Source organism: Polistes fuscatus, unplaced genomic scaffold (genome assembly GCF_010416935.1).
Source record: "Polistes fuscatus isolate 324 unplaced genomic scaffold, CU_Pfus_HIC Scaffold22, whole genome shotgun sequence".
NCBI classification, from domain to species: Eukaryota; Metazoa; Arthropoda; class Insecta; order Hymenoptera; family Vespidae; genus Polistes; species Polistes fuscatus.
Window position 1 is genome coordinate 1,893,670 of NW_025113099.1, and position 22,984 is coordinate 1,916,653.

The following is a 22,984-nucleotide window of genomic DNA, read 5'->3' on the forward strand; positions in this document are numbered from 1 at the left end:
TTGTAGTTTATTTATATCCACCAGGCGGCAGTTGTGATGCAGTCCCTTTTGCTCTTTAAAATGCGCATGATAGTTTTAAAATATTTATAAATGAATTTTTATGATTGAAGTTATGATAAAATAATAAAATTCATTTGAAAAAAAATATCTATTTTAGAAGTTTTATTTATATTTTTTAATTCGAGCGGGACCTCCGCGATAGTGGCGCTATCTACAGTCTGTATCTAGTTTTCATCATCCCGCCAAAATTATGAAATATATTAGTGAATTCCTATTATTTTTTTCCTATTATTTCTCAAAAAATTGTCACAATTTACTAACAATACTATTTTCATAATATTTTCGATTTTGTCATCAGTCTTATTATTTGCCAACTCGTGCAAATTTATAATAGAATAAAATAGAAGATGTAAAAGAAAAATATAACATTTTTATTTTAAAATACGTAGCACAGTTTTTCTCATAAAATAGATAATGGTGCAATAATATACAGCCCCATTTTAAATAGAATGAATTTCCGAATAAATTGATTTACAACATACTTCGTAAATTTGTTTACAAGTGTAGATACAAAATGAGAAGTATTCCTCTCATGAAAATAAGAATAAACAGTAGAAACATAAATTTCTTCCTGTTGTCATGACAATAAACAATATACATTTATAAAATTCCTATAATTTACAGAATTTCTTAACAGGCTAAGAATTTAAAATATATCAATAGAATATATATTGAAAAAAAATTAATCTATAAGAAATCATCTCCAATTTCTATTTCACGACAGGTCTCTGCTATCCACCCAAGCAAATATCTAATTTTTTCTGTTTTCTCATCAGTCGACTTATAACCCGCAATACTTTCGTAAAGGCACTTTGATAAATGTTTTAATATAGGCTGTAACGAACACATGATATTATATAATTAAATAGGAAGAATTTTAAATAAAATTCATATAGAAAATTTGTAAACTTACTACAGGCCAATCGTGCCTAAATAATGCCACGTACTGATCGCTCAGAAATTCAATATCAAGGACACTTTCCTCCAATAATCTTCTTAAAAATTGTCCACATATCAACCATGTTCCATCAGTTTCAGGTTGTGCAAGTAACATAACGTTCCTTGGGCTCAACAATCTTAACATAGGAGTATCCGCTTCAAATATCTTAAAATTATCTATAGTCCATATCTTAATTATCAGGTCTTGAATATCCTGTGTAAATAGATCCATTCTATGTGCAACTAAAAATAAACATAACATATTAAAGAACATTATATTATACTTTTAACATTATTAATCATTTTAATCTTACTTAAAAACAAGGAAAAATCAACGCTCAATAAATACAAGATTTTTTCCGGTCCTAGAACCAGATCAGCTCTTTCGTTCAAAATTTGATACAATTTATTCAATATTGTTGTCACAGAAGTTAGAGTTACATTTTTCCTATTATTATCCATAATGTCCCATATTTGTAACTAAAAAAAGAAATAAAACATTGTTAATCTACTACTTTGCATATTAAATTATTAAAAAATGAAAAAAAAATATAAACAAAACATACTCTAAGTTCATGTATAACATCGCTCGGATTGGGTGCAGCTGAATTATGGACTTTCTCTTGGGTTATAGTGAAAGTATTATTATTTCTAATAAACCTATTAATTTCTAAATCCATGTCTTTATGAAACAATGAACCACCAACAATGTGAGACTGTATCCATTGATTTATACGTTCCATTGCCACTCTGTAAGCTATTTTTATACACATTTCTTTAACAGGCACTAAAGAATCTTCTGCTAAAAGTGATTCAATAGATTTCACAATTCGACTTTCGCAGAATTGTGGAATACTTCTATCACACTGTATTTTCAAATCTTTTGAAGCAGTACTAGCCAACATAGACATTTCCTTTGTCAATAACGACTAAAATAGAGAGTAGAAAAATGATTTAAAATAAAAAATTATGTAACAATACGATTTAAATCATGCGAAGTAAAGAAAACAAAAAAAAATTCACCTTTAATTCGTTAATCTCTGTATTATTACCGTTTGTTATAGGATGCGTTTCTTTATGTTTTCCTTTGTACTTTTTTTTCATAATTTCTCTAAAAACATCTAAATTCGTTTCTCTCGCGGATGCCAGTAAAGTATTACAAATATGTTTAACACAAGTTGACGCAACTCTTTCGAAGACAAAATCAACTGTTTTCCGAGTTGAAGCTGGTTGACCATGAAAGAAAGCTTCTTCTAACTGCAACTATATTAAAAATTGTAATAATAATACTCAAGTTAGAATATTTAATCTGAATTACCTCTAAATGTCTCCTACTATTGGCCCCAAATTTATGAAGTTGACTAGATATTGGTGTTATATGTTTGTTTGGACCTCGCGTATTATGTTTTACATTTTTCTTTGACACAGTTTGTAGTTTTAAGTCAATTATAGGACAACATTTACCAAGAACTCCATCATCTATTATATCTAATTTATCTAAACAATATTTATCAGGTGTAATAGAATCAACAGATTCCACAGACAATATTTCATACGCTTGTGCTAATATTTTATCAAATCGCCGTTGTGTTTTTAATTCTTTCGTTTCATATATTTCTTGCCAAGTAAAGCAAAAATCTTTAGGAAAATTTGGTAACTCGAAAAACCATTTCAACGTAGATTTAAGTAAAATTGCTGTTTTTTGAGACATAACACTGTCGGAAGAAGCAAAATCATAAGTATTGACGCTCCTATAGATATAATACAGTAATTCTAAGACTGGTTTGTAATACGTTAATCGAAGAGACACTATATCCATCATTGCTAGGTACTTTACTATCCAAGGAATACTCAAAGACATTTTTCCTTCCATAATTGCATTCTGAAGGCAAGATTGTAAATTTAACGATGGTACAACCTACGGATATTAAGTTATTGTAATATTTCATATTTATACTTATAATTAATTAATATTAAATTTATTACTTACATTATTTCTTATTTCAATTTGTGCTGTTATTATTTCTTTATTAGTGCACGATTCTAATTTATAAGGTAAAGATATGAGTAATCCTAACATTTTAGCAAGTAGTCTTAAACTTGCTAGACAAGTTATGAAAGTACGTTTCGTTTGCTCATCCACTATAGTTTCTAAAATACAAATAAAAAGGTATAGAAATTAATTCGGTGCCATAAATAAAATAATAAATTTATTTTTAAAAGTTATCGAATTTATTTATATTAATTTATGCATATAAAAAATACCTGAATCTTCTATTTCGCTGCTAGTAAACTGAGTCTTGTTCAACTCTATAATTTCATGTACTAAACAATTTTCTAAATGTGTATAAAATATTGGATTAAATGCGTACAGTATGAAATCTCTAAAAAATTCTTGAGTACCAGGAAAAGATGGAACGCGAACATCATTCTGAGATGATAAAGGAGTAATCAATCTTTTTCTAAGCTGTGTCAATTTTTGTGGATCAATGTGTTTTAATGTTTTCAGAATATTATCGTCGTCAAGAATTTCATCCTGAAAACAAAAAGTTTGTTGTTTACAATATACATAAATTATAATAATTTGAAATATATAATTAACTTACTTGTTGGCCTTTTTGTATACAAGAGATGAGAAGTTGAGATTTAAATAATCTTGCAAAGTGAGAATAATTCGTAGCATCACTATGCAGTGTGAGCACAGATCGAATCTTTCCTGCCAAAGCTACCTGAAAAGCCCATCCTGGTACCAAATGATTTTGTTCCCATATCCTCAAAATTTCATAAAACGTGTCTCTTTGCTTTCGAAAAGTTTGAAATGCAATTGCAGATGAAAAATGTTCACGATTGTCAGTGTCTATTTGAAAGCATACATTCACTTCTCCCATTGCGTTGAATGTTTACAAAAATAATCATAAACAAATCCTTTCAACTGTATATAACATTTCCTACGTCTACACAAAGAAACATTTTACAATAATTACACGATTATATTCTTCACTCTTTAATTTAAGTTAACACATTTATAAACATATTTATTTATTCTCTCTCCTATATTTTTCTCCCACCTTTTATAGGTTATATTCACTAAACATATGGTACAATTTCATGTATAAAATAAAATGTAAATACATTTAAATATATATCATAGAGTGTAACATAGATTATATATTATTATATTTACTGTCTTGATCATTCATATTCATTTTTATCGATATAAACATGACATATTGATTCTTTGTCAAATTTCAACGTGTATCGTCAGACATTTAGTTTCTTGTTTACAACGAGAATGAAAGAATTGACCTATGACATAAAAACGAGCGACACTAGCACCATCTGATGACAATAAGATGCAATTAAAAACAATAATGGAACCGATACGAATTTCAAAACTGTACTTTTAAACAAATAAATATACGCTAAAAAAAAAATAAGCTACATAAAAACATCTCAAAACTTCAAACGGTTATTCTAAATATTATTTCTATTGCATTACATGCTTACATGTTTATTACAAATAAACACACATATACGCATATATACATTAATATAAAATATATAGTTTACACATATTTTAATTCAATAAAAATAATTATTTATGTAAGCATATATGTATGCATAATTTATTAGAATTTTCAATTCCAAGTATAACCTTCTTAATATTATATAACCCTTTCAAAATTAAATTTCAAGTATACATTCTTTTATTCGCATGTATATAAAAAAAAAGATAACTCAAATATAAATTAAAAACAATAGTAATAATATGCAAATTCCAAATACAAACGTACATTAAACACTAAAATTATATTTTAGTTTCAATAGTTTTTGTTTTTAATTATTTACATTTGTCATGAAGACTTGATTCCCAGCAACACTAACTTCATAATGTACTTTTTGTTTTTAAACAAGCGGATAACTGGCACTTGAAGCCACACCGCAATGATTATTCTTATTTCTTGCCATTTTAATGTATCCTTTATCACCCCAAGTTGTGTCCCAACTATTTTTCACTAACCAATAATCTCCTCCATTATCATCAGTTCCATATCCTACTATAAGTACTCCATGATCCAACTGTGTATCGGAACAATCAGGTTCGTAATAAACTCCTAAATTTAATAAGCCAAAAAAAATTAAATCATAAAAGTAAATGATCTAAGAAAATATAGGAAAATATAAAAACATGCTAAACCTTCAGAATAAAATTGGAAGGATTGGTGAGAAGCGTCAATAGCGATGGATATTGGTCCAATAGTTGCAACGGCAGATTTTAACTTCTGTTCGTCTCCTTCTGGAATATCAATAAATCCAACATCAACGGCACCACTGTTACGTGGACTGTACCTATAAAAATCAAAATAATACATATATATTCTAATCTAAAAATTTGTTCCATTCATAACAAAAAATATATTACTTACCTGCACTTATCATTTTCTGCTTCATAAGGATAACTTTGTTCTGTATCAATGCCATGATTATCTTTAATATATTGGAATGCTTGATCCATAAGACCACCTCTGCATCCATTATTACCATATTTTCCAGAACAATCGATCAAGTTCTGTTCACTTAAGGACACCAAATTACCAGTTTTTCTAAAATTTTGTCCTTCTAATGCTCCTGTCTATAAGAATTGTATTATTAATTAATATCTGAAGTGATCTTTTTATTATAAAAATATTACTTCAAATATTAATTAATTTGTTTAAAACATAAATAAATACCGATGAAAATGCCCAACATGAACCACAAGCTTTTTGATCTTTAACAGGAGTAACTGCACCTTTTTCTCTCCAATCAACAAAATGAGGTAATTCAACATTAGCTGGTTCAATGTATGTAGCACCAAGAGGTTTTCTTTGTGCTCTTAATTGATGATTTATTGATTTGTTAAAACCATTCAATAATTCTATGTACTCGAAATGAAGCTATAAAATAAAAATATTAAATATTAAAAATGTAATACATCACACAATTTATGCTTTAATTGAATAATTTTCATTACTCACCATATCACCAAACTTATTTATTTTTAATTTGTAAGAAACTTCACCTAATTCAAATTTACGATTGTGTAACGCAATCTTATGTTTGTTATCCATGAATATCTTCATTCTGACTTTTTCCTCAGAATTAGTTTCATAATTTTTTTTGTGTTCAAGCTATCGAAGATCAAATTTCATGTTAAAACATTTTTAATAAAGACAATAAAAAGATAAACTTCAATTTGTTTATAATTACCTTAAACGTTGTCCATTCTTCTAAGATAAGATCAAAAAATGAGATAGCTTGAACAGTAAATACTGTCGAAATTAGGAAAATCAGTAATATCTTCATGCTTGTATATTAATTCAACTGAAAATACAAAATGTAAAATTAATTATAATTAATGTTATAAAAATAATTGACTTGTTCAATGGTAAAATTATGCTTGTAGTCATTAAATCATACGAAGAAACGATTTATTCATAATTCTTCCATCTATTTCCTAAACTTATATAACGAAATAAATAAAATTCTTCAAATTAAAATAATCAACTCGATTTACGAAGAAAATTAACTAAGTAAGAATTATCGAGTTAAAGTTAAAAAAAAAAAGTAAAAGAAGACCCAGAAAACAAAACACATCGCAAATCATTCAAGATATGAAAGTTTTGCGTCATCCATTTTGTTTTGTTTCTTTAATAGATTAGTACACAAAAATATAAACTCTAATAATTATATAATAATGCGATTAATTATAAAAAATCATGTTTAATTATTAAACATTAATTATATGCGTCAATACGATATTAATTTGATACGATAAAACAAAGAAAACAAAAATTAACGGACAATTACATGTAACTCCAAACAAAACAAAAAAGAAAAAGGAAACAATTTGAGAAGCAACAGATCTCAATATAAGAAAAGAAAGCCACTATTAAAATATAAAATTAGTAATAACGTAAACACAAAATATTGGAATTTGTTATCTTGCATAAAATATATTAATGAGTCATACGATATAGTCAAATTGAACACTTAGTATGATTCACATTTGAACGATGACCGTGTACGATTATACACATATCATATATCTATACAATACATAATTAAAATAACTTACCACAATGACACAAAGAATCACTAAGAATTTAAAACGATACGTTCTCGTTGAATATTTCAATGCTTATGAAGAAAAAGAAAGGCGCAACGTTGTTATTATATCGAACCCTCCCCTACGTCACGTGATTCATTTGCTTTTTGTCCTCATGTTACTTTGTTCAACAGTACATGTGATGATTTTATCTTTTGCTTAGAAATATTTTACGCATCATATTACACGATATCTGTTGAAATATACGCTCGAGAATTCTTTTTACCATTGCTTTTCCTCATGTGACTTAGATAATACTGAAACATTAAATAACATATATTATATATATATATATATATATAATTCTCTATATTTCAAATGTCAATTTGATGTTAGAGAGCAGATTTCTTTAAAATTATTATTTATTTTATACACATATGTATGATTCATAATCCCTATTAAATGAAACAAAAAAGTAACTAAAATCATTTTGTATATCTTGTTAATTAATTTACATTATTTATTTGATTTGTCAAATATTTATCTATATGAATATATACATATATATATATATATGCTATTGTTTATTTTTTTATAGTTTGTTGTGTTTCAATTATATTAATAATCGACAAAAATTCCAATAAACATTATAAGTACTTTTGTATGACGTAATATTGATGAGGGAATAACTATCAATAAGAATAAAAATTACATTCATCTTTTAAATCTTTATATTCATCTAGAAATTGACGCAATTAAATCACATGATTGAAACCAACTGACGTATGCACTCATCTATTGTTTTTCTTTTTCATATTTTTATTATTTATTCGTAAAGATATTAACTTATTATATTTGTATTTAAACACAATCATAGAAGATAAATAAAATTTACAAATAGATAATGTTTTATAAAAATAATAAATATGTGTATAAACAATAATCTATACTTTTTGACTATTTTATTTATAATTGTATTTAACTTAGTGAATTTAATGTTTTGAAAACAAATGATATTTCACAATCAGTCGAATCTATCTTAACTCCATTAACCCTGGATATATCGTTACCATACTATATATAAGTTTTACTTGAATATATCCTCGAAAAAAAAGTACACGGGAGAAGGTCATGTCTGGAAACAAAGTGTTCGACATTTCTCCAGAAGAACGTGAAATTAAAGAATGGAGACATGCCAGACGTTTAGAATTAAGAAACGAATATTTAAGAGAATTGCAAGATCCTCGACGAGTTGATCCGATTGTACGTAATTCCAATGGGTTAACCTAACCTATAAAATATTTAACTTTTAAAAGTATTTAAATAATTATTAAAACGTTTAGTTACGATAGATGATTTTAAAAGATACATATATATAGCATCATTTTATTTTCATTTCATACTTGCATTATTATTATTATTATTATTACTTAAACATATTAAAAGTATTATATAATATTCTATAATGATTATTCAGTATAATTTCCTAGAACAAAAATTAAATAATTATTTATTTAATGAAATGTACCTATATTTATGATTAATATTATGGAATAAATATATTTAATTACAGTTAGATAGAGGATGGCAAAGATTTTATGCTACAAGAGTACAACTAGAATATATTTTTAAACCAACTCTTTTTAATACCTTGCTAATGTTTGTTACGACAGGAGGTTTGATATGGGGTACTGCAATGATTTTAAAAACATCTAGGGTACGTATTAAATGTTATTAATCCATATTTCTTCTTTTTACACAACTTGACTTATTATTTCTAGGCTTCTAAGGAAAACATTTATCGTACAGGTCAAATATCGTACCAAGATAGAATGTTTAAATTCCAATAAAGAAAATGCCTTTTTAGGTAATACAGTTCAGTAGAACAATATTACAATAAAAATAAAAATGTAATATTGTACGTATAAAATAATTGAAACTATAATGTTTACATGTTTACCTGTTTACTGTAATTATTATATCATATTACATTAAAATAAAATGAATCGTATAAATAATCTATCTTATTATCGATCTTCAAGTTGTTTATCACGCGCTATAACTGCATCATCAAATTTTACCATGTAAGTTGTTCCCTTATGCCAATGAGCAGTAACTTTTGCTGGCTGCAATGAAAAAAAAATAAGTATCTTTATTTATGTATATCATTTTAAAAAATATACTTGTTAATATTATACTTACAAAACCACAATCACAAAGAACAGCTTCTACTATTCCAGCTATAAAAGATGCACAATTTAAGCTTCCTTTATCTTTTGGAACAGATATAAATTTATTTACCAAAGCTTCTTTTTCAATAATATAATATGTCCGTTCATCATCGTTAGCATGTTCTAACTTATCAGCTTCACGACCAAATAATGACTTCCACAATGTACTTTTAATAAACAATAATATATTTAAAAGTTTAATTTCACGTTTCCCACCTTTTTCTCTTACAACAAGAAGATCAGTAACTCTGTGTCCAATCTCTGCACCTATTTCAGCTAACCTAATTGTTTAAATTCAAATAATTCAATTGTACGTTTACTTAGAAAATAAAAATCATACAATGATAACTTACTTATTTTGTAATTCTGGTACAGTATAAACTCGATTTTGACAATATTGTACAAGTTCTGAAAATAAAAGAGCAAAGCAACTTAAGCTAACCTCTCCTTTTCCTTTGCTCAATGATCTATCAAGAATACTTGTTCGTGGCCGGACTGCAGAAATTGTAATACTTGACATTCTTATTAAATTTTACTTTTCCAAAATTTACTTAGTCATAAATATATTCTTATGAATATATGACAATTATCTTGCAATTATTAACGATCTGACAGTAGTTCCAAAACAATTCATTAAGGCTAGTTCATAAACCTTACGTTTGATGTCAAGTAAGCGCTCATGTATATACCTCATATGAAATACCAAAAATTTACATACAAAAAAAGAATTCTTTCTATTTTTGACAATTGCTAAATATTTTTTAATTAAAACCTGTAAAAAACATACATTCAATAATTATAAATAATTATAATATTTCTTTAGAAATTTTTGTAACATTATATTTGAATGTACAAAAGTTAATTTATATATTTAAAAATAAATTTTATATTTATATTATATTACAATTGTACATTTTTTTAGGGTATATGTATATTGCAAAATGTATATAAATTTTGAATCATTTTAAACAGATAAAAATTCAAAGCCATTTCCATATATACATAAAAATATATCGTTAGACCTGAAATAATATTGTTATTTTAAAACTAAATTATAATTTTGTTAGAAATACTTATAAAAAATTTTTTAAAATATAAATCTTACTTTATAGAAGTTGATAATACCATTCCTTGTACATCTGATACAGATGTAAATTCAGTAGACAATAATTCGGCTAATATTTTATTATTATTATAGGAGTAAGTATGTATAACAACTTGTTGATCTATACCAACACTGAATATTTTGTTATTTGCTAACTTAACACCTGTAAATAAAGTAAATTATGATACTATTGTACTATATTTTTATGTAATGCAATATTATACTAATTGCATTTTACAGACCTGTAATTTGTGCGTAATGTACAGACGAAATGTTGTGTTTCGACAGTATTTCTACAGAAACAGTTGCGTCTTTTAAAATACAAATTTGAAATAAAACAAGACAGAGGAGATTGTCATCACCTCCGGTAACTAGAAGATACTCATCTTCAGTTATAGTTTGCAAATCATAACTATTTATTCCTGATTGATGTAACTGCATTATTGCGAAAGGTATTATGTCAATGTTTTGTAGATTAGAATTACCTGAGATCATATTTTTAAATGCTTCCAAAAAAATGTCAGTAAAATTAAAATAACGTACAATACCATCAGTTGACATTGTCATTATAATTATAATATTTTTAAATTCTAAGACATGAACTTTTAAAATGCAACGAGTGGTACATTTAGTATATAATATAGGATGGATATCTTTTGTAGAAATGTTATAAATGAATATCCTACAAAAATAAAAATAGAAATTAGTAAATAAAATAATCATAAATGTATTATGTAATAAAATAGAACATTTTTATCGTTATGTATACGTCACCTTAAATATCCATCAGCACAGGCTATAAGTAAAAATATGTAATTGGATTTCAAAGAAGGATAATAAACTTTAATATCCATATAACGGGTTTCAGGTTCAATAGCAAAAGATTGTTTTGTTTTTTGCCATTGTTTTCTACGGTTCTGATCTTGGCCAAATAACATGTGAGAATTTAGATCAACGCAAGAAACACTTTCGTTGGATAACACATCATCATCCCATCTAATATCCATTTGCCAACATTTTATTTGAGCTCTGCCACCGCATGAGAAAATTAAATATGTGCTAGTCAATTCTGTCTTTTCTAAATTGAAAATAGCTATAGATTTTATACTTGAAATATGTCCATCCATGATACTTAATGTTTGAAATGTATAGTCTTCTTTTTTTAATTCTGGTTTATAAATATGTGTAAGACGAAGTTTGCAATCTTCACCTCCAGATATATAAAGTTTCTGATCGATCAAGTTCATTATTGGTTGTACATTGTAAATTTCTTTGACATGAGAACCATTCTGAAATAATACAAAAGTGTTGTAATATAAATTATGATTCTTATACTGTATTTTTAATACATACCAGTATAGTAGGTGTAGATAAAAAGAGAGAATTTAAATGATGACTGGATAAATAAATTTGCTTATTTCTAATATATGCAAATTTAATATTTTCATTTAATACCAGACAATCCACAGATCTGTGTCCACCTCCACAAGAATATTTTACTGCTATTCTTTGATGATGCAAACTGTATATTATAAATTCAACCTGCAAAAATTTCTTTTAATTTATTGTACGTATTCTTTTTTTATATAAAATTAGACATAATTATATACTTCTTTAAATCCAGTTATAAGAACATCATCACCAATATTTAATATATTACTAATCCAATCCATTGGCATTTTTATGCAATACAAAGTACGTAAGAAGCTTTTATTGTCGATCATAAAAATATCATAAAATCTTATTACGCCATTTCGTCCTGCTGTTATCAATTTTTTTTTCAATACAGCACATAGTTGAACACCTATTTTTCCGTGAACTTTATAAATAGTTTGTATTGGTTCACTGATATTTTTGTTTAAATTTGTTTTGTTTAAAGACTGATCGTACATTTCAAAAATATGAAGACTTCCTGCTCTATCTCCACAAACAAGTAAATTTTGATAAATTATGGCTGCTGTTATCCAACATTCTCGAGAATGAGGTAGTGTATATTCACTATGAATATATAGTTCATCTGTTAAACAAAATTGTATTTAACATAAACTATAATAGTTTTTACATAAACCAATATTTATTTAGTATACGTACTGTTAGGTGTAATGGCAAGTATTCGTAAAGAACCATTTTCTCCACAAACTAGCATTCTATCATTCTTCAACCATTGCAAAGAGAATATTTTTGATTCCATTACTTTTTCTTCTAATATCTGATGCAAGTATTTTTTGTTTTCCTTGTCTATTTCTAAAACAAATATAATAATAATATAAAAGTATGAACATATGTGAATAATAATAAAATTTAATTTATATTGTTGTTAGACAAATATAAATACAAACATGTACCTGTGTATATTGTTATATATCCATTCTTTGATGCAAAGCTAATATAGCATCTACACGAGGAAACTTGCATTATGCAATAAGAACTATATCTTTCTAAATACAAAGATTCTCTAAGATGCAATGCGTCGTCATAACATGCTAACATGCCTCCTTCGTGAAATATTAATAAAGTTCCACTGTTTAAATAAGATACATATTTAGGAATGTGAGATGTTTTAAATGATGATATTATTTGTAAATTATTGTTCGGAGCACTTATAAATGGCCACATGTGTACTGCTCCATCAGCACCACCCGTAAATATAGTTTTATTATCTTCTGAAATATTAATACTCCATATCGGTGCTCCATGATGCGCAAATAATTTATTTAATAATTGGCCATTTAATGACCAAATACATATCAACGAATCCTACAATATATAATAATCATATTAATATTTATATTTTTCCTTGTATCATTTAAATGAACGCACTTACCTCACCTATAGTAAAAAGAATGCCATTTCTGATAATTGCTCTCCAAACTCTGGCAGCATGACCATACATTGTTTTTACTAATTTGACTTCAACATTTTTCCAATCGATATCATTTTTACAAGCCAAAGAATTTGATATGTTTTCTATAACTTTCCATAATCTAACTGTTCTGTCATCAGACGTAGAGCAGATAAAAGATGTGCTGGGATCATAAATAACAGAAAAAATTACTCCCTGAAAAATTTACTAAGGATTATTATAAGAAAAATATTGATCGTTATTATAAATATATAAATCTTGATATAATTTATATAATACATTTATATGAATATTAATATATTCGTATACTAACTTTGTGTCCAATTAAACGATGCAACACTTTTGCATTTTTATTATGATCAGTTGCATAGTCTAATTTCCATATTAATATCTCCTGAAATACAGTTCCACTAAATATAATCAAATCCTTAATCGTTTCACCTGATATAGATCCACCGTAGCTATGCATAAATTAAGAAAAAATGTTTCGAACTGCTTCGTAGTTAAATTTAATAGGTAATATTAAGGATACAGTATACATTTTTCCTCACACCATGTCTGCTGATATTGTTTATTAGAAATATCATATACGTATACGTTATTATGTGCAAATAAAATAATTAATAATATTCGTGTATTAATAGTCAAGCATTTAACAGCTATTATCCAATCATTAAACCAAATTGTTTCAACATTTTGCTTCATCCTGGAAAATAAATCATCATAATTTTGAAAACATAAAAAATGTAAAAATATAAAAACAATGTATAAATACTTACAATATTGTATTTTTAACTTTATCAATATCATAGATACACAAACATTTGGCACCAAATAAAATTATACAATTATTAGATGCTTTAACAATGCCATGTATATTATTTGAATGAAAATTCAACTTATACTCTAATTCATAAACATCACGTTTTTTGAAAATATGTAAAATACATCCTATACCTGTAAATAATATTCTAATGAAATTCGTGTATCTTTTTAAAAAAATCTAAAAAAAGAAGTTTAAAAAAAATTGATGTTTGATGTTAACTAACCTACAAATATATAATCGTCCATAGAATGTATAGCAAGTACATCGGTAGATAACAATTTTGAAATCATTTTAAAGAGAAAATGATATCATTTCCTTAAAGGTATAGTAATTTATGTTTTTATAATTTCTTAACAATTATTCAAATTATTTAAAAAATAATTTAAAACTGTATATTTAATTACAATCAGAACTTTAACGTCAAGATAATAATCAACTACCATTAACACATTAAATGTATTATTTAGTAAAAAGAATTAATAATTCTTCAAATGAAAATTGTACTTTAAATACACATTATTTTTATAACTAACAATTTAATAAACATATCAAAAAATATTCCGAAAAATGTATATATAAATGAAGCATCTAAACACACGCGAATTTTCGACATTTAAAAAGTCGATTAGTAAATCGATATATATCAATAGATAAACATTGCAAACTCGAAATGACTGAAATCGATTTTAACGTAATCAATCGATAATCGCACTAAACAAATCTTTTTTTTTGCTATTGCATATAAGATTATCGGTACGCGTGACGTTGCGTTGACAGTCGTGTCAAGTTTATCTAACTAAATTTTGTACATTACTCCTGGAAGATTTGTCATAGTTATATAAAATAATTAAATTAAATTAAAAATTGTATCAATGCACCACACCGAATATGATTACATTACTTCAATTCAATTAATACATGATTATTTAAGGGATCGTAGAAAGGTCCTTCGGTAAAAGAATGGTAAGTAACCTATAATTATATTTAATATGTTTTATATGCATTTTTTAAAAATTAATTTATTGCTTACTATTAAATGAAATATTAGAAAAATATGGAGTTATCATATGCGATTGATAAATTTATTGGAGTTACAATAATGACCAAAAAAAATAATGTCATATTATCTTAATTTTCTTATTTTAATTAGTAATTGTTTACTTTATCAAAAATATTTATTGCAGTTGAGGTGACATTTCTAGTTCTGCCATGCGGAACAGGTCAGTTGGTATTATTTTTGGATCTCTTGTCTTATGGGGTGTGATTACATATTTCTTATTTCTTGATCAACCATCAGGCAAGGATCAAGGAAAGGTAATTTATTTATTTATTGTTGTATCTCTTTTTGTAATTCGATCATTTATGTATTTTATAATAATGAATAATTTGATGTAATAAGAACTATTATAAAGAAAAATTAATAGCAATAGATTAATTGATATAAATTTACATTTACAACTCTTATTCATAAGAGAAATGATTCAATTGATATAAAAATGTAAAACATTGGATTTTTATGTATGAAATTAATAATAATATTATTTGTTAATAGCAATATAAAGTTTCAAAACAAATTACCAAATTAGAAGAAAGACTAAAACATCAAATTGCAATAAACAATGAATTTTTTCAAAATCTTGAGGAAAGTCGTAAAAGTAAGTACATAGAACAATCTAACTTACGTTAACATTTAATTCTTAATATTTGGATATAATTTATTTCTTTTTCTTTTTTCAGAGTTAAAAGAAAAATTGTCTATCGTTCGTCCAGAAATAACCATTCCAAATATTAATCAATTACATGAAATCAATGTTAAAGTCTTTGAAAAAAATGTTGATACAGAGAAACGGACAGATTCTAAGGATTTTCAACATTCTACAAAGGTCTTTGTACAACATGTGATAGATCCTTATCCTTACGTCTGATAATTAAGTTTTATTTGTTTTTTAAATAATATTTAATCTTCTTATATTAACTTAATTGTATTTTTGTCTTACAGACAGAAGAAATAATGAAATCAAAAAAATCTTTGCCTAACGGAGATCCAATAATAGCTGTACTAGTCTTTTCATGCAATCGCATTACAGTTCAAAGATGTTTGGATCAATTGATAAGATTAAGACCTAGTGCACTGCAATTTCCAATTGTCGTGTCACAAGATTGCGAACACGAGCAAACCGCAGAAGTTATTGCTAAATATGGTGATAAAATACTGCACATTCGGGTACAGTTTTTTATAATTTTTATATCATAGTTATATACAAAAATATTTTATTATTATGAAAATACTGTATAACTGGTATATAATTTTTAATTCTTTCTTTTTTTTCAGCAACCTGACCAATCAGATATAGACATTCCTCCTAAAGAGAAGAAATTCAAAGGATATTTTAAAATTGCACGCCATTATGGATGGGCGTTAAATCAAGTATTTTTTGAGCTCGGATATGAAACGGCAATTGTGGTAGAAGGTACACTTTCCGTTTAATATTTATATATAAATATAAATAAAAAATGTGTGTATAGGGTGTCTTAATCTACATTAACAAATGTTTAGATGATTTGGACATAGCTCCTGATTTTTTTGAGTACTTTTTGGGTACTTATCCTCTGCTAGTATCTGATCGTTCCTTATGGTGTGTCTCGGCATGGAACGATAATGGTAAATCTGGTCTGGTGGATGAGCATGCACCACACTTACTATATAGGACAGATTTTTTTCCTGGTTTAGGCTGGATGTTAACTCGCCAGTTATGGCAAGAGCTTGCACCTAAATGGCCCAAATCGTAAGCAAAATATGCTTGTTGATAGTACTCCTCGTTATCGATCAACTTTTTCTTCCAAACTGTTTATATATAAGTAAATAGAAAATAAGATCTTTTTTCTAAATACATAACGTACATAGAACAAATTAGAACAAATTTCGAAATAGAAAAAATATTCGATTAGATTAGAGATATGTTCATTAGCATGTAAATGTCAGAATTATTTTTGTAAACTACATTTCATTTATATTACAGGTATTGGGATGACTGGATAAGACAACCAGAACAACGGAAAAATAGAGCTTGCATTCGGCCTGAAATATCAAGAACAAGAACTTTTGGAAAAATTGGAGTTAGCAAGTACGTTAATTATTTTTCTCCTTACATTCAAGAAATAGCAATTATTATTTTATAATAATTTTCTACGTATTCATATTTTCAAATGTTTTAATTTTATAGTGGATTATTCTTTGAAAAACATTTGAAATTTATCAAGCTGAACGAAAAACCTGTGCCTTTTACGAAGATGAATTTAACCTACTTGCTGAAAGTAAGAAATAATTTATTATAAACAGACTTATTTTTTCCTTCGATAAACAATGAATAATACATTGGAGTAAGGATTAAGTTTATAAAATTTTATAAAATTATTATCTTTTCTAGGATAATTATGATGTATCTTTTATGAATGAAGTACACCACTCTAAGGTAATTACTTATTCAGAATTAAAAAGTGGACACGCAACAACACCAAGTCCTGTTAGAATATTGTATTACACACGACTCTCGTATAAAAATACCGCAAAAATGCTTGGTTTAATGGATGATTTTAAGGTAATAAGAAAAAAAGTTATATGATGAATTACTGTTGAGAATTACGTTTTAATTTACTCTGAATATTTCAGAGTGGTGTACCAAGAACTGGATATCGAGGTGTTGTTACATTTTTCTACAATGGTAGAAGAGTTCATTTGGCACCAGCTACAAATTGGAGTGGTTATGATATTACATGGAGCTAACACATAATAGATCATTATGATTTGTAGATTCTACAAATATCATAAGGATCTATCCTTATCATTTAATAGACTGAATGAACATATGAGTAACAAGGGATTAAAAATAAGTCTATAATACCAAATACTTATTAAATAAACAGCAAGAGCAGAGCTTCCATTACGTGCACATCGTTTCTCTTATGAAGTCTGAAACTACTGTTCATTTCATGATGCTTTATGATGAAAAAAACTAGTTAAATTTAGAGAAAGAGAAATGCTGAGTGCCTCAAACGTCATACCCACCGCGTTTATATGTACATATATAAATTAATTAACTCTAACTATATGTACATTGTAAATACAATTGTATTGTATCTTAAATATCAATTATGTGGATATTTCTTTTATCGGCAACAAGTTTTATGCATTTATGCCATGTGTACAGGCCGACATAATTTAATTTCTATTTACAATAAAATACAGGTGTTGTTTTTTCTTTATAACTTCTTATGCTTATATTACTTAGGACGTCGAAAGATAAAATAGAAAGAAGGGTAATTTATATTGATTCAAATTTCTATTATTGGTGTTAATATATTCAAAATCTTTACAAGAGGGTTATAACTTTATATATATATATAATAATAATAATATATATATATATATAATTTAATTTTTTATTATATATAATATTTAATTTTTTATTATATATATATATATAATAAAAAGTATAATGTATAAAATAATTTTTTGTTAATTATTATGTTAATGTCTAGTCGAAGTTTAATTTTACTATATATTATTTGAAAAATAAACTTTACAAATAATATATGCTTTTATTGTTTTCTTTTATATATATTAAATGAATAAAATTTCTTCATTTAATGAAATTTATTCGTCTACTAAAGTTTTCATATAATAATACAACAATGTACAAATAACAATTGTATATTATTGTAATGCTATGTAATGTTAAATAGGATTAATACAACTTCTAAAATGTTGACTTTACTGAATAATAAATAATTTAAGAAAAGTAGGACCTGTTACCAAATTTAGCAGGATATTCAGGTTTTCCTTCCGGCAATGGTGGTAGTGCATTTGGAAATTCAGTAGGCTTGTATATTGGTTTCGGTCTTTGAGAATCATGTATTTTAGTTTCGCAAAAGTATCCAAAAGAAGGTCGTTCAATATTGAGATTATCCAGTATGCATTTATCGACAACTGCTTGAGTTTTTCGACACCTATGATAGAACAGTTATTTTTAATCACGTATAACTTTTTTTATGCTTATAATTTAACAAACTTCTTACTCAGAAAACTCCATCGTTCCTGATGATCTTTCTAAACAAGTAACATATTGTTCAAAATCTTCTCTGCAATGTTTCTTGAGTTTTTTAAAAAAGTCCATACCACAAGCCGTTAAAGCTTTACCTTCTTTTAAACAAACTCTTGCATCTTTTTCTTCTTCTTTGCATAACATAAATTCCTAAACAAGAAACCAAAAATTATTGTTAACAGGGATAAAATTTTACAAAATCTTTCTTCAAATCATTTTTTAAATAAAAATGATATTTTTAATTTCAATATTTTTCCTTCCATGTTGATTTAGTTCAAAGGAAAAATAATTTTTTGAGGTTATCAAAGGTAAAAAATGTTACATAACTTTTAACATTATAAGTATAATACGAACAATAATTAAAAAATCACTTACATTTCTTTCCCATTCACACTTTTTACCCACGTAAAAAGCAGCTGCTTGTAAGACAGGATATGGGACATTTAATTCTTGAGTAGTCAACTCAGAATCATCGGGTAATTTAACTTTTTCTGTAACAACCATCTTTTATTAATAATTTTCGTTTCTTTATCAACGATTCCGTGTTGATAATATTTTACGTGTATACGATCTTTAATAAATTATTGTCAAAGTGTTGAGAAGCAAATGTATGCTTCCTAGCTTTTGAAATTTAATGTCACTTCTTAGTTTCAACATATAATATATACTTAATAACTTTACTACTACATGCATTGAAGTCTATTCCTTATGAACCAAAAACATATTAATTGAGAGTTGAAAGTACATCTAACTCATTCAATGTATTTAACTTTCTGTAAATATGATTGTTGATAACAAAATCATTTTTATTAATAATTACAATAAAAGAAAACATTATATATATATATATATTATATATGTGTGACATGGACAAAATATTAATATCTCATTTTGGTATTAAATAATAAGTTTTAAAAAAGAATAGAATAAAGACATAGGAAGGAAATATTATTTAAGTTTAATATATAGTAATAAAAAGATAGTAAAAGTTAAATAATCCAAAGAATAATATTAAGAATATGGGTAAAAATTTATATATAGAATTATTATTATATTTTAAAATCTTAACAAAACTGCATATCAAAAAGAATTAATTTTTTTCCTGAATATGTGAAAATACATATACGTGATTGGTACTCCTTGTTTTTTCTGAATAATTTTAGCATAATAAGCGTTATTTTGTACTACAGTGCCATCTGAACGTTTAAATCTCTAGTAAACTGTAATAAGCTATAAACAACATGAAACCGATCCTTCCTTTAAAGAATTCTTTTTAATTTGTATTATTGTTCTATATATATATATATATATATGTCTATATAATTATGTTAATTTAGAATTAATATATAGTTTTTAAATGGCCTAATATAATTTATTATTAAATCGAAATACTATTGTTTGTCTTGAATAAAATTCCTTTTTTTTTTTTTACAATCTCCTGCCATATATGTTATTTGTGACAAAGGGGAGGCATTAGTGTAAATTCGTGTACGCCCATTATAACAAATAAGAACTTATTGTTAACTTTTACAATGTCAGTTTCTGATACCACTGTTATTTTTGCTAAACTGGAGGCTCTTAAAGAAATCAGGTTTGAACTTTTCTATATTTATATATTTCTTATTTCTTTTTAACTATGTGATAATCAACAAACAAGAAAATGCAAATAGAATATGCTTTGATATATAAATTTCTGTATTACTTAATTATTTATATATATACATATATATATATATATAAATTGTTTAAACTCTTAGAGCTAAAACTGTACAACTAGAAAAACTAAAGCAAAGAATCTTGCAAGAAGTCGAACAAACAGAGCACGAAGAAAAATGTTTATTAGAATATAAACAAGAAATGGATTTACTTATGCAAGAAAAAATGGCACATGTTGAAGAATTGCGCCAAATACACGCAGACATTAATGTGGTAAAAAAAAAAAGAATTATTGTAGAAGTTCTTGAAAAATTGTAACTAATCTTTTATAAAAGATAAATATTTTTATAATACATTCTAAACCATCAAATATATATCATATTATCGTAGATGGAATCAGTGATACACCAAGCAGAAAAAGCAAGAAACAGATCACGGGAAACTGCCAAACTTATACATAATAGTAATTATCAACCATTAAAACATGATATCGATAGAATGCGTAGAGAAGTATTAGGTTTAGAAAGATTACCAGAATTATATGAAACAGAGTCGGATCTTATTTCTCCTGAGTAAGTATAGTTTTGTTATTTATCGATGATAAGAATAATAATTGATATGTGTTCGCACATATATAGGTAATATTAATCAATTTTTAAACATTTGTGTTGTCCGGAGTCAATTAGATAAATTAAATTTTTTATCGTGCAGACGGTTTATTTCCAGTTACTTTGAAAGACCGATGCAAAAAGCAGAATGGAGAGTAGAAGTTCGCGGCGAAGATTTATTACCTCCACACAGTTTACATCATCCTGGGCATCCAGGTGGTTCAGCTTCCTTTCTTGCTCCTCAGCCTCTTCAAGGACCTAGTAAGCCAGAGCCTAGACCATTGCCCCCTGCTCCTGGCCCACCTGCTCCAACATTCAGGTACCACTGGTATATCTCCAATTTAATCTATAATATATTTACATATATATACACACGTTTACATTTACACAGTGTAATTAATTTAATTTTTAATCATTATATTTACTGCGACTTTATTTTAGGCAACAACCACCACCAATGAAGTCATGTCTTTCATGTCATCAACAAATTCATAGAAATGCACCGATCTGTCCTCTTTGTAAAGCTAAATCTCGATCACGTAATCCGAAAAAACCAAAGAAGAAAGATTAATTATAGTTGTATATTTTATTTATAAAATGCATGTGTGCTTTAATTTTTTACTTTATAAATAAATGGATTAGAAAGTGTCAGAAATCTGATATGATTAATATAATTTTATTTGATCTCGAAATCAATTGTCATTGATATCGAAATTTGTTTGAAAATATTTGATAATATTCTAATGTTCATTTTATAATATTGTTAAAAAACCAATAGATATATAAAATCTTATAATTATATAAATTAAATAATGAAGGAATTAAAAAAGTATTATTTAATTATTTATATATATATTAATTTATAAAGTTTTTCATTTTGGAAGGAATCTCTAAATGTAATAAAATGTAACAAAAATATACTTTTTGTATTTGAAACATTACATTAATATAAACACTATTGCACACAATAGAAAAAATAGGAGTAACTAATCACGTTTTCATTTTGTTCAATCATTTTTTTTATTTAAAATAATGTATTACTTTTATATATATGTCTCTATATATATATATAACAAGTTTTATTCTCTTTAATGAATAATTTTTATATATAATATAAACGAATTTTTCTAAAAATATTATTCATGTAAAAATTATTTTTTTCACAATAAAAATTTGTACACGGTATATATCTTATAATAATGCAATATGTCCCATGTAAATAATATATTTCAACATCAACAATATTATCTTGTAATATATATATATAACAAATTATTTTTCGTATAAATTGTGCATTGCCATTAAAAATAATATTAATTATTATAATTTGTATATATATATAAAGTTATATCTTTTTCTAGTTTTTATCAAAATTGAATTGTATATTCACGTATCACATTAGAGTTAATATAAGTACATTAAAATTTAATTTTTTGGCAAGAATATACTCAACAATATTTCAAAATGATTTTTCTTAAAAACAAAGTTTTATATAAACAAATTTCA

General features: G+C 25.9%; 8 protein-coding genes across 12 annotated transcripts; 3 read left to right on the forward strand and 5 right to left on the reverse strand.

Annotated features, from left to right (window-relative positions):
• Positions 1-149: 149 nt before the first annotated feature.
• LOC122518007 (codanin-1) lies at positions 150-4,544 on the reverse strand. 3 transcript variants are annotated; one of them, XM_043636653.1, is made up of 10 exons: positions 3,606-4,544; positions 3,403-3,535; positions 3,265-3,336; positions 2,990-3,150; positions 2,318-2,917; positions 2,023-2,262; positions 1,566-1,928; positions 1,314-1,479; positions 974-1,242; positions 150-894 (listed from the first exon to the last, which is right to left on the reverse strand). In XM_043636653.1, exons 1-10 carry the CDS (start codon positions 3,885-3,887, stop codon positions 748-750), a joined length of 2,433 nt encoding a protein of 810 aa, XP_043492588.1. In that variant the 5' UTR covers positions 3,888-4,544; the 3' UTR covers positions 150-747. The 3 variants fall into 3 exon arrangements, with proteins under 3 accessions (XP_043492588.1, XP_043492589.1, XP_043492587.1); XM_043636654.1 differs by having other exon boundaries at positions 2,318-2,714; positions 2,793-2,917; positions 3,265-3,535; XM_043636652.1 differs by having other exon boundaries at positions 3,265-3,535.
• A 268-nt stretch (positions 4,545-4,812) lies between these two features.
• On the reverse strand, positions 4,813-7,339 carry LOC122517926 (cathepsin L). The gene is made up of 7 exons (XM_043636549.1): positions 7,118-7,339; positions 6,250-6,363; positions 6,018-6,170; positions 5,733-5,936; positions 5,427-5,632; positions 5,198-5,349; positions 4,813-5,114 (listed from the first exon to the last, which is right to left on the reverse strand). Exons 2-7 carry the CDS (start codon positions 6,343-6,345, stop codon positions 4,906-4,908), a joined length of 1,020 nt encoding a protein of 339 aa, XP_043492484.1. The 5' UTR covers positions 6,346-6,363; positions 7,118-7,339; the 3' UTR covers positions 4,813-4,905.
• Positions 7,340-8,157: 818 nt separating this feature from the next.
• On the forward strand, positions 8,158-9,105 carry LOC122517928 (NADH dehydrogenase [ubiquinone] 1 beta subcomplex subunit 4). The gene is made up of 3 exons (XM_043636551.1): positions 8,158-8,350; positions 8,661-8,804; positions 8,869-9,105. Exons 1-3 carry the CDS (start codon positions 8,219-8,221, stop codon positions 8,935-8,937), a joined length of 345 nt encoding a protein of 114 aa, XP_043492486.1. The 5' UTR covers positions 8,158-8,218; the 3' UTR covers positions 8,938-9,105.
• Positions 8,923-9,847, reverse strand: LOC122517927 (trafficking protein particle complex subunit 5). The gene is made up of 3 exons (XM_043636550.1): positions 9,672-9,847; positions 9,290-9,599; positions 8,923-9,213 (listed from the first exon to the last, which is right to left on the reverse strand). Exons 1-3 carry the CDS (start codon positions 9,836-9,838, stop codon positions 9,115-9,117), a joined length of 576 nt encoding a protein of 191 aa, XP_043492485.1. The 5' UTR covers positions 9,839-9,847; the 3' UTR covers positions 8,923-9,114.
• On the reverse strand, positions 9,773-14,562 carry LOC122517925 (WD repeat-containing protein 6). The gene is made up of 13 exons (XM_043636547.1): positions 14,336-14,562; positions 14,066-14,243; positions 13,819-13,992; positions 13,600-13,747; positions 13,248-13,481; positions 12,769-13,180; positions 12,515-12,667; positions 12,034-12,440; positions 11,777-11,965; positions 11,198-11,712; positions 10,666-11,105; positions 10,424-10,586; positions 9,773-10,090 (listed from the first exon to the last, which is right to left on the reverse strand). The coding sequence occupies exons 1-13, from the start codon at positions 14,400-14,402 to the stop codon at positions 10,084-10,086; spliced, it is 3,087 nt and encodes a 1,028-aa protein (XP_043492482.1). The 5' UTR covers positions 14,403-14,562; the 3' UTR covers positions 9,773-10,083.
• A 138-nt stretch (positions 14,563-14,700) lies between these two features.
• On the forward strand, positions 14,701-18,375 carry LOC122517929 (alpha-1,3-mannosyl-glycoprotein 2-beta-N-acetylglucosaminyltransferase). Its single transcript, XM_043636552.1, has 11 exons — positions 14,701-15,075; positions 15,297-15,426; positions 15,665-15,767; positions 15,850-15,995; positions 16,112-16,336; positions 16,445-16,583; positions 16,670-16,898; positions 17,133-17,237; positions 17,337-17,427; positions 17,541-17,711; positions 17,783-18,375. The coding sequence occupies exons 2-11, from the start codon at positions 15,322-15,324 to the stop codon at positions 17,894-17,896; spliced, it is 1,428 nt and encodes a 475-aa protein (XP_043492487.1). The 5' UTR covers positions 14,701-15,075; positions 15,297-15,321; the 3' UTR covers positions 17,897-18,375.
• Positions 18,376-18,807: 432 nt separating this feature from the next.
• On the reverse strand, positions 18,808-19,955 carry LOC122517930 (NADH dehydrogenase [ubiquinone] 1 alpha subcomplex subunit 8). The gene is made up of 3 exons (XM_043636553.1): positions 19,590-19,955; positions 19,189-19,364; positions 18,808-19,119 (listed from the first exon to the last, which is right to left on the reverse strand). The coding sequence occupies exons 1-3, from the start codon at positions 19,716-19,718 to the stop codon at positions 18,903-18,905; spliced, it is 522 nt and encodes a 173-aa protein (XP_043492488.1). The 5' UTR covers positions 19,719-19,955; the 3' UTR covers positions 18,808-18,902.
• Positions 19,956-20,440: 485 nt separating this feature from the next.
• On the forward strand, positions 20,441-22,180 carry LOC122517931 (zinc finger C4H2 domain-containing protein). 3 transcript variants are annotated; one of them, XM_043636554.1, is made up of 5 exons: positions 20,441-20,805; positions 20,972-21,143; positions 21,261-21,442; positions 21,582-21,806; positions 21,920-22,180. In XM_043636554.1, exons 1-5 carry the CDS (start codon positions 20,747-20,749, stop codon positions 22,047-22,049), a joined length of 768 nt encoding a protein of 255 aa, XP_043492489.1. In that variant the 5' UTR covers positions 20,441-20,746; the 3' UTR covers positions 22,050-22,180. The 3 variants fall into 3 exon arrangements, with proteins under 3 accessions (XP_043492489.1, XP_043492491.1, XP_043492490.1); XM_043636556.1 differs by having other exon boundaries at positions 21,597-21,806; XM_043636555.1 differs by having other exon boundaries at positions 20,449-20,805; positions 21,582-21,797; positions 21,920-22,170.
• The last annotated feature ends 804 nt before the right edge of the window (positions 22,181-22,984 follow it).

What these genes read in the sequence shown, in the direction of transcription:
- LOC122518007 (XM_043636652.1), bottom strand. Translation starts at nt 3,887, where the DNA reads ATGGGAGAAGTGAATGTATGCTTTCAAATAGACACTGACAATCGTGAA. An exon ending in ATAGTAGGAGACATTTAGAG is followed by an intron (nt 2,263 to 2,317) that starts GTAATTCAGATT and finishes TTTTTAATATAG; the next exon opens with TTGCAGTTAGAAGAAGCTTT. An exon ending in TGATTTTTCCTTGTTTTTAA is followed by an intron (nt 1,243 to 1,313) that starts GTAAGATTAAAA and finishes GTTTATTTTTAG; the next exon opens with TTGCACATAGAATGGATCTA.
- LOC122517926 (XM_043636549.1), bottom strand. Translation starts at nt 6,345, where the DNA reads ATGAAGATATTACTGATTTTCCTAATTTCGACAGTATTTACTGTTCAA. An exon ending in TAAATAAGTTTGGTGATATG is followed by an intron (nt 5,937 to 6,017) that starts GTGAGTAATGAA and finishes TTTATTTTATAG; the next exon opens with CTTCATTTCGAGTACATAGA. An exon ending in GCAGAAAATGATAAGTGCAG is followed by an intron (nt 5,350 to 5,426) that starts GTAAGTAATATA and finishes TGATTTTTATAG; the next exon opens with GTACAGTCCACGTAACAGTG.
- LOC122517928 (XM_043636551.1), top strand. Translation starts at nt 8,219, where the DNA reads ATGTCTGGAAACAAAGTGTTCGACATTTCTCCAGAAGAACGTGAAATT. An exon ending in CTCGACGAGTTGATCCGATT is followed by an intron (nt 8,351 to 8,660) that starts GTACGTAATTCC and finishes ATTTAATTACAG; the next exon opens with TTAGATAGAGGATGGCAAAG. An exon ending in TGATTTTAAAAACATCTAGG is followed by an intron (nt 8,805 to 8,868) that starts GTACGTATTAAA and finishes TATTATTTCTAG; the next exon opens with GCTTCTAAGGAAAACATTTA.
- LOC122517927 (XM_043636550.1), bottom strand. Translation starts at nt 9,838, where the DNA reads ATGTCAAGTATTACAATTTCTGCAGTCCGGCCACGAACAAGTATTCTT. An exon ending in GTACCAGAATTACAAAATAA is followed by an intron (nt 9,600 to 9,671) that starts GTAAGTTATCAT and finishes TTAAACAATTAG; the next exon opens with GTTAGCTGAAATAGGTGCAG. An exon ending in TTCTTTGTGATTGTGGTTTT is followed by an intron (nt 9,214 to 9,289) that starts GTAAGTATAATA and finishes TTTTCATTGCAG; the next exon opens with CCAGCAAAAGTTACTGCTCA.
- LOC122517925 (XM_043636547.1), bottom strand. Translation starts at nt 14,402, where the DNA reads ATGATTTCAAAATTGTTATCTACCGATGTACTTGCTATACATTCTATG. An exon ending in ATCGTTTAATTGGACACAAA is followed by an intron (nt 13,482 to 13,599) that starts GTTAGTATACGA and finishes TAAATTTTTCAG; the next exon opens with GGAGTAATTTTTTCTGTTAT. An exon ending in TTCTTTTTACTATAGGTGAG is followed by an intron (nt 13,181 to 13,247) that starts GTAAGTGCGTTC and finishes TATATATTGTAG; the next exon opens with GATTCGTTGATATGTATTTG.
- LOC122517929 (XM_043636552.1), top strand. Translation starts at nt 15,322, where the DNA reads ATGCGGAACAGGTCAGTTGGTATTATTTTTGGATCTCTTGTCTTATGG. An exon ending in ATTTTCAACATTCTACAAAG is followed by an intron (nt 15,996 to 16,111) that starts GTCTTTGTACAA and finishes TTTGTCTTACAG; the next exon opens with ACAGAAGAAATAATGAAATC. An exon ending in ATAAAATACTGCACATTCGG is followed by an intron (nt 16,337 to 16,444) that starts GTACAGTTTTTT and finishes CTTTTTTTTCAG; the next exon opens with CAACCTGACCAATCAGATAT.
- LOC122517930 (XM_043636553.1), bottom strand. Translation starts at nt 19,718, where the DNA reads ATGGTTGTTACAGAAAAAGTTAAATTACCCGATGATTCTGAGTTGACT. An exon ending in AGTGTGAATGGGAAAGAAAT is followed by an intron (nt 19,365 to 19,589) that starts GTAAGTGATTTT and finishes TTTCTTGTTTAG; the next exon opens with GAATTTATGTTATGCAAAGA. An exon ending in GGAACGATGGAGTTTTCTGA is followed by an intron (nt 19,120 to 19,188) that starts GTAAGAAGTTTG and finishes GTTCTATCATAG; the next exon opens with GTGTCGAAAAACTCAAGCAG.
- LOC122517931 (XM_043636554.1), top strand. Translation starts at nt 20,747, where the DNA reads ATGTCAGTTTCTGATACCACTGTTATTTTTGCTAAACTGGAGGCTCTT. An exon ending in TACACGCAGACATTAATGTG is followed by an intron (nt 21,144 to 21,260) that starts GTAAAAAAAAAA and finishes ATATTATCGTAG; the next exon opens with ATGGAATCAGTGATACACCA. An exon ending in TCGGATCTTATTTCTCCTGA is followed by an intron (nt 21,443 to 21,581) that starts GTAAGTATAGTT and finishes TTTATCGTGCAG; the next exon opens with ACGGTTTATTTCCAGTTACT.